We start from the raw sequence: 13,227 nt of genomic DNA on the forward strand, positions 1-13,227 counted from the left end.
GACAAAGTCGTGTCGTACCAGTGTGAACCCAGCCATTATGGGCTACCTTCAGGTATATTTGCTCTCAATGTAATAATTGGTATTTATGTCCCAAGATGTGAATTTACTGAGATTAGAGTTAAATACAATTTTTTTTTGCAGGCTAGCTGATGAATGCTGGGACATTTTTGTGTCCTATTTTACTTCCATCTGTGTCCCAAACTCGCAGATTTTCCAGGATATGGCAGAAGATGAGATGAAGTGAAAAGTACATTTTCATTATACTAATTAAAGGTGTATTTGCCGCTTCATCTCTTCTCACTGGATAGAGGTTCTACCAATTACCATCCCTCTGACATCCTGTTACAAGGGCAAGAAGCAAAAAGGATCCCTCTTCACGTGAAACAGACAGAAATAAAACCTAACCAATATCCTAATTCTTCCCCATAATGTGCCCAAAAATGTAAAAAGGTTTGGCAGGAGTCAGGTTCTGATATAAATTTCATATTGCATAAATTTTGTACATGCCATTATGCATAATATACAATTTATAGCGGCACATTTCCCGCTGGTATTCTGTTTTCTTACTGCTGTTCATTTCTTTTGCTATATAAGTATACACCAATCAGCCATAACAATATGACCACTGACAGATGAATAACATTGATTATCTCATTACAATTGTATCTTAATGTGAGTAGGATATATTAGGCAGCAAGTGAATGCATTGTCTCTGCAGTTGATGTGTTGAAAGCCGGAAAAAAAATGGGCAAGCGTAAGGATGCGAGCAATTTTGACGAAGGCCAAATTGTAATGGTTAGATGACTAGGTCAGAGCAACTTACAAATTTCAGTTCTTGTAGAATGTTGCTAGTGGTCCAAGGAAAAAAAAAACTGGTAAACGTGGTGAGCAAATGCTGGTCTGTGCAGACCCATCCAATAGAAGAGTTACTGTAGTACAAATTGGTAAAAAGGTAATGCTGGCTCTGATGGAAAGGTGTACACACAAGTGAGAACTGTTGGATATGGGGCAGCGCAGCTGCAGGGAGCCCATGCTGACCCGTGTTTACAGCCAAAAGTGCCTACAATGGGCACGTGAGCATCAGAACTGGACCACAGGAGCATTGGAAGAAGGTAGCCTGGTCTGATGAATTAAAAAATGGGGGACACAACGATGAGTTGACTTTGCCTCCAAATTTTCAAAATCTCAATCCAAATCGAACATTGAGGCATGTGCTCGAAACACAATTAGGATCCATGGAGGCCTTACCTCCCAACATACAGGACTACCGACTAGTATCTACTACTAATTGCTTGGTGCCAGATACCATAGTATCAGAGGTCTAGTGGTATGGTGTATCCGTGTATGGCAATTTTCCTTCATTTGTACTTTCAGCGTTACTTACAGGGTAAAAGTCTCCATAACATAGGCTGTGTCATAAGTAGTAAAAAGAAGTGAAGCTTCTAAGTGTGAGAAAAAAAAAGTCTGAATTTCCCTATTGGGACAGGCAAGTAATATGAAGAAGATGGGAGAAATATTTTTTATTAAAAATGTGGATTTAATTGTAACACAATCTAAAAAGCTTATTGGCTACCACATATGCATTTAACATTGGCTCTCATTTCCTACCTTCCGATTATAGGAATCGGCCTCAGGTTCCGTACTGCAGCTCTGCTGTCTCAAGGATTGCCAGGGCCTCAACACCACCGGCACCAAGCCTGTGACAATGCAATCCACAACACAGCCCCAGAAACATTTGGACCACAGAAACCTCCTTTACCACGCTATTTCCTCTGCACTAAATGTTTCTCATTATCCCCAAGAACATGTGATGAGAGGGCAAAGGAGGTTCTTATTTCCCTAGGCACCACAGAAAGGAGTGTCCATGACCCTCTTACCCCAAAAGTAAGGCTCAGTTGAGTGTCATAATGCAGTTACACCAGGATGGGTCACTAACTAGTGACACACTGTTGTCATCTTTCTCCTACTCTGACCGATTATACTGAATCCTGAAAAAAGAGTTAGCGACCATGTGACCCAGATTGTGAAATTCAATTTGTCACTTTTTTTGGAAGAAATAAAAACATAGTCTGGTGGATCAGAGATTAATTATAATCCCCTTGAAGAGAGAAAATGGGTTCAAAAGCAGCTGCATCCTGTTTTAAGGGTAAAACATTTTTCCAAGACTTCTATTAAGCCTCAGCATATTATAATAGAGTGTATACAGAGCAAAGAACAATCACTTGCCATAACAAATGGCAACAGTCATTGATATTAGTAAAGAGTATTCACAACCAGAGATGACTGCCTTGGATTATTGTGGTGTGCTTTATTAGTCCTCACCTTTGACGTAGATGAAGTAGCAAAACGCTCTGCCTCTAGAACCTTGACTTTTATAGGACATCCTGGCAAGAAGGTTTGGAGATCAGGTTCTTTAAATCCCTTTGTGTTATAAATAATAGAGAAAGGAATGCTGACACCTAAAGAGAAAACAATAAAAAAATATTTACAATTAAAAAATAAATAAAACATAAAAAAACAATGCTGATAAAACCCCACTATCAGGAAGCCCTTAATTAAACCGGCATACCTGCAGCTAGGAGCATAAAACGAATGCAGGGTTTTCCTGTATGAATGAACAAAGTTGTAATTCTTGGACAATTTATTCCCCACTTTGCTGAAATCGCTAAAAAGCAGTATTCACCAGTGAGTGCATTCACTGTGAAACCAAAAATCTTCACAAATTTTCTATGTGTAATCGTCTTTTCCAGAAAGTCAAGTCTTCTCACATGTCCAAAATAGGACTGCTTAATTTAACCACTTCCTTCCCACCCATCTTGGGCAGGCGTCATATGATGCCCTGGGCGTTCCAGCCATCTAGGGGTCACATGCCACATCACTCGGGAGCCGATGCGCGTGCCTAGTGGCCGCGATGCCTGCCGGGTACCCGTGATTGCCAGTAAAAGAGCAGGAATGTGGATCTGTGTGTGTAAACACACAGATCCATGTCCTGTCATGGGGAGAGGAGACCGATGGTGTGTTCCCAGTATAGAGGAACACTGATTGGTCTCCTCACCTTGTGAGCCCCCTACAGTTAGAATCACTCCCTAGGTAACACATTTAACCCCTTGATCCCCCCCTAGTGTTAACCCCTTCCCTTCATACACCTAAAATTACTAGTTGCCCTTTCAGTGCCAATAATTGTTAACGGCACATCAAACACAGAAGCAAACACACATTTTACCATGTGAAAAAACGAGTGGCAAATGCTGAAAACCGCACAGTAAAAAAAAACACACAACCCACAGAACGGCAAAATGTCCCATATGCCACATGTAGTGCAGCCAGTTGAAATCAGCAGGCTGCCCTATGCGTGTCAAAGGAAAAAGGAGCCACAAAACGTGTGCTCCCACTATGCTAGATGTGAATGGGGCCCTCGCTAAAAAAACAAACTCATGTGGGAATGCGAGTTCATACACTGTCCATACACTATGCAATCTGATTGTATATTGTGTATTTAGTGAGAAGGGTGATCACTGATTGATTGCATTTCTTTTAAAAACGTGCAGCTGGGAGTGGGAGGGTGGATGATGCAGGGTGTGTGCGAATGAGGTCAACTGGTCAACACCTTCCTGACCTCTAGCCAGATCAGGAAGTAAAGCATTACTAACGTCTGAAAACATGGATGGAGGACAGACAGTAAGGTAAGTGTCTGTAGATTTTATGGAAGCTTTGATATTTTTGCAAAAAAAGTACATGAATGCTATGTTGGTATATAGGAGAGCTGGAATTTATAAAAAAAAAAAGGTGAACAAAAGGTGAACTTGGCCTTTAAGTATCTGGGCTTCCAGTAAATAGATTGGGCTTGATTTGTTAAAGTGATTGTAAAGTCCTGTTTTTTTTTTCCCTAATAAAATAATAAACATGTTATACTTACCTGCTCTGTTGCAGTAGATTTGCAGGTACCTGCTCCCACGTCTGCTCGGATGGTATGAATGTGTGAATCATCCCCTGCTGAGCTACTGTATTCTGACAGCAAAATACACCAATCAGCATTTCAGGCTATAGCCTACAGTGCTGATTGAGTGGGGAAATCTGACAGGCAGTTGTACAGAAGCTGATCGATCGACTTCTGTACAACCTCCCTGCCCATACATGAATTGAAATTCGTCTGGTTACTGCTAAACCGGACAAATCTCAATCCATGCATGGCTGGCTTTAGGTCAGACCCTGGAGTACACTAACACTTAGATTGTAATATAGTCATGTAGTGCTTTGGGTTATCAAATGGCTTGTATGAACTTATCCACTTCACTCAATTATGTTAATGTCGTTTTTGGGCTCAGATGTGATAGAACACTTGCCGCTTGCTTTAGAGTCACCAATGATATCAGCATCCACTTCCTCTCCATCAAAGTGGAGCTCGCTGGTGTCCAGGTTCTCTATTAGGTTGCTCATGTCTGCAGCAATCCTGTGCAGAGCAGATGAATCAATCTTCCGTCTCTCCGGTTTCAGAGACATGATAACACAGGGGCCTAGTGGGGAAAAAAAGTAGAATAGTCAAAATTTAAAAAAATCTATGAAAAGTAGTATGTTTGTGTAGTATAAACACACGCACAATAATATATAAAGTAAAGACAAAACTTTTGTTGGATTGTTTTAGAGGAGATGAATTAGAACACATCATTGAGGTCTGTGCCCAGTTAGGGACATTCACCCTATTTGTTCTGTTTGTTCTCATCATTGAAAACGAAAGTAAAAGAAAATATCTAATTTTGAGTTGTCCCCAGTACAGTAACAGAAAGGAAATCTTTCAATGACGACACAGGGGTTATAACCCTTCCTCAGTCTAACCAAAAAGACTAAAGAAAAAAAATGTTTTGCCTTGAGTTCAACTTTAATAACATTGAAACTAGGGTTGTCCCGACACCGATACTAGTATCGCTATCAGGGCCAATACCGAGCATTTGCGTACTTGTACTCGCGCAAATGTTCCTGATGCTTCACCCTTTTTTTTCAATTTTTTAGGGTAGAGTCAGTGGCCAGAGAGGGGGGAGGAGTCAGTGGCTGGGGAGGGGCGGGGGAGTGCAGGCAGAGTGTGGCTGGAGAGGGCGGGCAGAGTCTGTGGACAGAGAGCGCAGGCGGAGTCTGGCTGGAGAGGGCAGGCAGAGTCTGTGGAAGGAAAGTGCGGGCGGAGTCTGGCTGGAGAGGGTGGGCACAGTCGGTGGACGTAGTCGGAGGGTGGAGAGCGAGTACTCACCTGCAGTGGAAATTGGTAAGCTGGCAGGGGTGTAGGGTTCAGCCGCATCAGGATCGGTGACCGGTGCTGTCACATTAGGTCCACATCAGAGGCTGAACGTCCCTACAACCATCTTGGTACACCCTGCACTCGGCTGCAGTAAGCCAGCAGCGGACATCTTGTTACACCTAGCCTATATAGCTCGGACTGGGTGTAACAAGATGTCTGCTGATGCTTACTGCAGCCGAGTGCAGGGTGTACCAAGATGGGCGTTGCAGCATATATTTTTTTTAAATAAATCCTTTCCTTGTGACATTTTTTGCAGCATTTCAGTGCCAGTCACCTGTCAGTGCCCACAAGTGCCACCTATCAGTGCAATCAGTGCCATCTACCAGTGCCACCTATCAGTGCAATCAGTGCCATCGGGTGCCCACAAGTGCCACCTATCAGTGCCCATATGTGCCACCTATCAGTGCCCATCAGCGCCAGTCACCAGTCAGTGCCCATAAGTGCCGTCTATCAGTGCCAGCCACCTGTCAGTCCCATCTATCAATCCCCATCTGTCAAACTGTCACATGACATTGAAAAAAAAAGTATTGTTAATTGGCATCGGCAAGTACTTGGAAAAAAGTATCGGTACTTGTACTTGGTCTTAAAAAAAGTGGTATCGGGACAACCCTAATTGAAACATTATTTCATATTGAATAGCTTGTTGAAAAAAAACAGAGATTAAAGTAGAAAAATATGGTACTTGTTAATTACAGATCAGTTTAAATCCGCAAAATATTAGCAAAAAAAAAATATATTAAAACTATTTTTAAGCCTATCACAAGCAGTTATTTTTTTAACACCATTACTAGGGCAGAAAATGAGAAGAAGCGCACCAATGAGGACATAAATGATATATTTGTTGCCAAATGAGTACTTGTGAGATTTTATTTAAATATGAATGGTATCCAAATACAAAGTACTAGAAACGAACGTGTAAATGTTAAAATGTAAATCTGTCCCTTTCAAAACCCATAAATACATAAAGCAATTTGTCTTTAGGATTGCATAGAAAAAAAAACTGCTTTTTGCTTGAATTTTTTAGACACAAAAATGTGAACGTGTGATAAGATCAGAAGGTCACCCTTCAGTAAAATGTGAACGTGAGCACACGCCACAAACATTTCTCCTACTTGAATGGAATTAAACCCATAAATGTATAGGCTTTTCAAAACCGTGACATTTAAGGCATGCCAGGAAGGATAACTCTCACAGTTGCTTGTGTTCTCAACCCAACTGTTAAGTCATCTATTGGATTGTGTCATAACTGGTCACATGTGCAGCACCATGGCAACTGCAGATGAAACAGAGGCTAAGATGGAAGCTTCCTTGGATCTAAGTATAGGAGGGTTTAGTTCTGCTTTAACCAGAACGTCACTATTCATTTAACAACCAGACAGCTGTACCAGGATATTTTAATCAACATTTACTCATTGAGACGGTTTTCAAAATAAAAGTACAGTAAGAAAAAAAAAAAACCCACACAGCTCAAACGTAACTGGCAACTCAATAATAATAAGCCTTGCCAACATGCATTTTATTTATAAACCATCAACAGATTGTGCAGTACTGATAAAAATCAGTGTTCTATACAGAACTGTTCCCGTGTTTGAGCCGTTATTTTCCAGGTATGTATGCAGGCCCAGGGTACGGATTCACTACCTCTACTTGGGCTGGTTCACACCAGATGCAGTCCAATTCATTTTTTTTCTGCATCAATGGACAGTGTTTTTTTTTTTAATATATATTTATAGTTTTTTATTTCACTCTGCAGCGAAGCACATGGTATAGTCAACAGATAGTAGTCCTCATACAATAAGGAATACATAATGGGTATTTATCAAAGTATAAGGAAGATCATGTCCACACATGGATGACACCACTGCCACCCAGGGTCAACCCTGCAGCCGGGAGATCGCGGGACACTCGCAGGTGTCCGGGAGCCTGCTACCAAATGTGGGAGACTCCCGCACCTTGCGGGAGACTTGGGATGTCTGCTGACTGAAGAATGAGAACTGAGCGATCAACGGCCATGTAATTCACTTCACTTCTCTGTTTTAGAGCCGGCGGGGGGACCGATGTTGCAGCCACATAGAAGAGTATGTATATTTATTATTTTGACATCCCGCACTTGTTTTACACACATAGCATGCTGTAAATAAGTGTCATAAGTGCTTGTCCTCTCACTCTAAATGTCAGGCTATAAAATGGCCAGTGTCACAACTGATCACATGTGAAGGATAGGGGGGCTTAGTTCCACTTTACCTGGCCATTATGTTTTGGGATCACAATGACAGATAGTTGAAGGGAAATAAGTAAAGTGCATTCCTAGAATATCAGAAGTCTGCATATGAGATGTGTGGACTATAATATGCACTCATTTATAACAGTGTTCAGTAATGCAACATGACAATTTATTACCATTTATAATCCCAAACAGCAGGCATATCAGTTACTTGATAAGAGTATCAGGAAAAGCGGTCTGTATCTGCCTATCACATGATGTGAAGACATCTCTGAAGTCATCAGGCCCTACCTTAAAAATACACTGACATGGAGAGGAAAGATAATGCAGCTTCTTTACAACGTCAGTATTTGTATTTCAGTACCTGTTACATATAGCATCAAATATCACATGCTTATTTTATTACTACCGAAGAACTACAATCAGCAAAACACATTTTTCAAGAAGACAATCGTTTTAATAGCCTCAAAAGATATTGGACTCTGCATACAGTTCTTGATTGTTGCTAGCTTTAGTTTATACCGTGTTGCTCTAGATCGCTTTTCAGAGAGAGGTACAGGTGCGATTTTCAGGCACTCAGGTCACCATACTATCCCCTCCTGAATACCGGTTTCTTTTTTGACAGACAAACAGGGTATTTCAATCCGATACTGCAAGCCCAATGTGTTGCGGCCCCCAATGCACGTGCACTTTTAATGGGTCATAGTCAGTGGCAGTAGTGCCCACTGAACGCAATAGGGGGTGCAATTTTTGCTGTACCATGAAATGAGCTTGTGAATAACTTTGTGAAAGTATAAGGTGAGCCAGCAAGGCGTTGCCCTGATAAAAGTACTTTATTGATAAAGGCTATTAGTACAATTAGTACTTTTATCAGGACGACAAGTTCCCAGCTCTTCACCTTATACTTTTTTGATAACGGGTACAGTGTGCAAATGACATTGTCATCTGCACACTGTACCCTTTATCAATAAAGTACTTTTATCAGGAGGCGGGGTTGCTGTCTTCACCTTATACTGTTCATGCTGTTTTGAAGGCCAGGAAGACATTGTGAGCTTTGGAGCACCATTGATCTACATGCAGGGGGGAATTAACCTAGAGGTATATCTTTGTATGCGACTTTGTCCAGTTGCCTTTGCAGCTTAAAGGAGGTGGGGGTGATAAAATAGCATCTCAACATTCTTTTTTACTGCCTTCCAATTATAAAATGTAAGCAAGCCTTTAAAGCGGAGGTCCAGCGCAATTTATTTTATTTTTTTCAGTCAGCAGCTACAAACACTAAGCACACTTACCTGTCCAGGGTGCCCATGATGTCGGCCGCCTGAGGCCGATCCGTCCTTCGGATCTGATCCCGGGGGCCACCATTCAAAGTAAGGGAAACAGGCAGTGGAGCTGTGCGGCTTCACTGCCCGTTTACTACTGCGCATGCTCGAGTCGTGCAGTGCTTTGTGAATGGCTGGATGTCTTCTGGGACACACACAGGTCCCAGAAGACAGCACACCCCATTCCCCAGAAGACAAAGCGAGGAGGAGAAGACAGAAGATCACAGCTGAATAGGAAGTGGCAGATAAGGACGATCTGCCTAGCAACAGCTATTTTTAGTATATATATATTTTTTAAATTTTTGGGAGTCCATCTTTTTTTTTTTTAAGGTGGACCTCCTCTTTAAGCTTCACATAATGAAATAACTTTCTATTTTTTGTCAACATTTATAAAAACAAAAAAGAAAACCTTCCCCCTTACCATGAAAACAAGAAATACAATTTATATTCACCAAGATGACAATGTATAGGTGTTGTATTTTAACATTAAAGATAGGAGGATCATAATCAGGGAAATCCTATTAATTTTGGGTACATTTTATTGTAATATCTTAAAGCACCACTCTAGGATAAAACCCTTTTACCTCCCACACCTACCACCCTAAACGCTACATAAAAAAATAATTAAAAAAACATAGCCCTATCTAAAAGCCCTTTTTACTTACCTGTAGCATGGTCATGAGAAGATACAGCCCAAAGTCTTCTCCTCTTCTGTTTACAATTTGGTTTGAGTCCCTATTTGTGTATAGGGTTATAGGGCATAGACTTAAATAGTCTGCAGTTGTGGACGCCCAGCGGCCATTTTCTTGGAGCCCGCAGCGCAATATCAAAGGATAGTGGTGCAGTGTGTCATCTTGTCTAGGGCTACTGCGAGTGAACACATGGGTAAACATCGCTGACAGGATGCGTCCACAATTGCAGACTATTTAAGTTTATGCCCTATACCCAGTGTTATCCCCTGATAAAGTCACGTGACGCGACGACACGCGTCGGGATTGGAGCACTGGACTTTGCACATCCTGACGGTCGGCAGACGAGCCCGATGCTCATGGATGTTTGATACCAGCTCATTTGTGTAAAGGTGAGTTTTTATATTGTTTTTTTCCATTAAATCTGTTTGCAAACGGGATTATGCTATGTGCCTCCTCTCTCCTCTCCACCCCAATACCATTCTCTGAGCCACGATTTGCCGCCAGTGCTAGCCCATGAGATTAGCTCATGAGATAAGGAGGAGAAGGATCAGACAAGCAGGATCTGTTACGAGCTCGGCGCTCGTGGAGATAGGCTCAACATTCTTTTATTCTGAATGAGTGCATTTGGCATTGTATTCCTATCTGAGCCACAAGAAAGGTCACAGAATTACGCTATATATACCTCCCTGTTATTCTTACATGTATTTACCTGGAACTGGGTCCCTCAAGTATACCTTCAGATAGATTGTGCCATCGGGTAACTGAGGATTACTAAGCTGTTAGTACAACAGCAGTGAGGTGAGCAGATAAGAGCCACAAGAGGTGTTTCAGCACTGTGAAGTTTTTTTTCATCCTTCAACACTCTGCTTTGGGATCACGTTTTAGAGACTTTTTCTCCTGTTTTTTTCCCCTACTCATCACTATATGCACTCCTTGTAGATGTGTATGTTTTTTGGCATACAATACTGCATCTTACCGTGTACTAGTTTATATATTTATTCACATGGTATATTATGTTGTATGATTTTTATTTATATTTACATTTGTTTTTTTTTACTTAGTCACTGTTATTTGGATTGCTGGTGTAGTAATTTATTCGCTCCTATTTGGATTATTCAATGGCTTTTTCAGGTTATTTATGTTCACATATTCAGTACATCCTTCTTTCCCTTCCATTTCACCTTGTCCATCCATTTGTCACACAGCGCAGACACCATCACCTTCTTCATTTGTCACTTTGTTTTCTTTTAGGATAGATCACTAGGTGTTTGCAGCAGTGCTCCCCTTATTTGGTTTAGCCCACGGACAGCGCAGGAGTATCTCCGTATACAAACTGTGCCTTTGTTTAGAAAGTTTGGCGGCCCCTGCACTAGAACACTGGGTCGTTTGGGGTGAGTGATAACTTAAATCCTAAGGAAATGGACACCCCAAGATGTATCCAATCTAATGGGGAAGGTAAAAATATCTAGGAAAAGGTCTGTAAATATATTCTATCAACAGAGACTCAAAAATGGGTTACATTCGGAGAGATTAACCATAAGAACTACCATACTTCAACATAAAATATTACATTTACAATTTTTTTTCCTCCACTAAAAAGCAATGGCTGTGACAGGTGAGATGAAGAGGAGTGGCACTTGTGTCACTAATAAAACAAACTGACATTCAGCTTCTGATAACATCTCCTGTGGAATTGGATCGATAACATAATATCACCGTTCCCAAAGACAACCAAGTGACCTTTGTACTGTACAAACCAAACAAGCCATCCAAAGCTTGCAAAACAGATAAAGCCACAGCAGAAATTGGAGGCTGCACTGTGCTCTGGATAAACACGGCATACTGCAATAATAAGTTTGTGTGATCACAATAGGATGATTACTGCAGATCTGTTCCGAGGCGCCACCTTTCTGTATTATACAACCTGTACTGTATATTCCATAATTCTGTCTCAATCACAGACCCATTACCCAAATTCAAATCAAACCCCATCCTGTATGTCTATAAAACAAGGGCAGATCTTCAATCTCTCCTATTTAGAAACCAAATCCTGCAGTTCCTCATCATTCCTCAATTGTTGCTCTTTTAGATCTCATTTAAAGACTCAAAAAACTGTTCTGCCTTACCTATCAGCGTATTTACAGTGCACTAAAACTTTCACCCAGTCTCTAAACCACTGCACTGGTATGTTCCAACGCGAATATAAAGGATGAATAGTGAGAAAAGGCAGCAGCGGGTTGGCAATTTTTTGAATGCCAGGGTTGTGGCAAGGATTTGTCCTTCTATTAAAGAATATGTAAACCCCAACAATGGACTTATTTGCTGCCTTTTGGTCTGTTAAAGGGTAACTGCAATTTTGTGGAGAAAAAAATGGCACATAAGCCATATAGTAATTTCATGTTAATAAAAAAATACCTTTCCTCATCAATCTGGAGCTGCTGTAATTTTCTATTCCATAAATATAAAGCAATATGGCAATGCCCACAGAAATGTGTGAAGTACTCTGCACTAAGGGTACAAGTCAGGTTTTTGGCATCCTCTGTAACAAAAGTTTCATTTTTAGTGAGATACTCCTTAAGTGCAGGGAAGGCTCCAAGCTGTCAGAACACAAAACGGGAGCGATTCCCCCATTTAAATTAAGGCCTCATGCACACTGGATATTTTTTACAGCTGCCGTTTTTGGCTTCAGGCATTTTTTCCTATAGCCAGTAAATGTCCCATCATGGTATTCTATGTGTCCATGCACACGTAGGCTTTTATCAGTGTTTTTTGGCAGGGGCGTTTTCTGGCTGAAAAATAAACCCAGAACTAGTGGATCTTGAGAGGAATTTTTCAGCTGTAAAAACACTCTTCAGCGATTTGAAGGCATAAGCTTTTCTGGAGTATAGTTTTGCAACAGCTAAACACCGCTACTGCAAAAACGCTGCAAAAAATGTATTCTGCAGCCAATGCTACTGGCTTTTTTTTTTTAAACGTTCAGGTTGCAGGCCTAAGAGTGCAGATGAGGGAATCTGCTTTTTTTTCGTATGTATGGGCTGTCTCAGGCCCCTTTCACACAGGGAACGTCCATTTTAACAAACTGCTTGCTCAGCGGGGGGTTGATCTCCGCTGAGCAGGCAGATGACATGTCTATCTCTGCTCACTGTGCGGAGATGGACTTGTCAGAGCCCCGCTGTCCCCTATGGGAGGTCAGATGAAAACAGATCTGCCTGTCCATTTTCATCGGATTCCATCTGATCCGATCTGGCAGATGCATGGAAAAATAGGGTTTCCATCCCTCTGGATTTGGCAGACTAAATGACATCCATCTCTCCATAGAGGTGAATGGAGCATCCGATCAGGTCTGCCTGAAAAACTGACAGGCGGATCTGATCGGACAGCCCGTGTGAAAGGGGCCTTAGTCACTCCCATTCAGAATTAGTCCTGCAAAAGACGATCTAACAAAGGCTTCATGTACACTGCTGCTGGTAAACAGAGGTTTAGGAGCAGTTGGGCATACATGTTCTCGGGGCAGTTGAGTTTAGAAGCATTTTTTTGGAACACAAAAAAATGCATTCAGGACAGATGTCCACAGGCATTTAAAAAAAAAAAACTATAATACATGTCTTCCCCCCCCCCCCTTCACAATGTGGTGACCAGGAGAGGGGAGGTGGCCTGTAGTCTAAACCAGTGTTTCTCAATCTTTTCAGTCACGACACCCTTTAT

The 13,227-nt window shown here is 41.5% G+C and overlaps 1 protein-coding gene across 7 annotated transcripts in view; it reads right to left on the reverse strand.

The window, feature by feature from the left end:
* The window catches only part of PLD1 (phospholipase D1), a 268,255-nt gene that overhangs the window by 111,485 nt on the left and 143,543 nt on the right, over positions 1-13,227 (reverse strand). For all 7 annotated transcript variants that reach the window (XM_040349370.1, XM_040349372.1, XM_040349367.1 and 4 more), the window contains 2 exons: positions 4,344-4,514; positions 2,323-2,459 (listed from right to left, as the gene is read on the reverse strand). In XM_040349370.1, the coding sequence (XP_040205304.1) occupies positions 2,323-2,459; positions 4,344-4,500 (294 nt within the window). In that variant the 5' untranslated portion in view covers positions 4,501-4,514. The remainder of the gene's footprint in view (positions 1-2,322; positions 2,460-4,343; positions 4,515-13,227) is intronic.

This window comes from Rana temporaria, chromosome 4 (genome assembly GCF_905171775.1).
Source record: "Rana temporaria chromosome 4, aRanTem1.1, whole genome shotgun sequence".
NCBI classification, from domain to species: domain Eukaryota; kingdom Metazoa; phylum Chordata; class Amphibia; order Anura; family Ranidae; genus Rana; species Rana temporaria.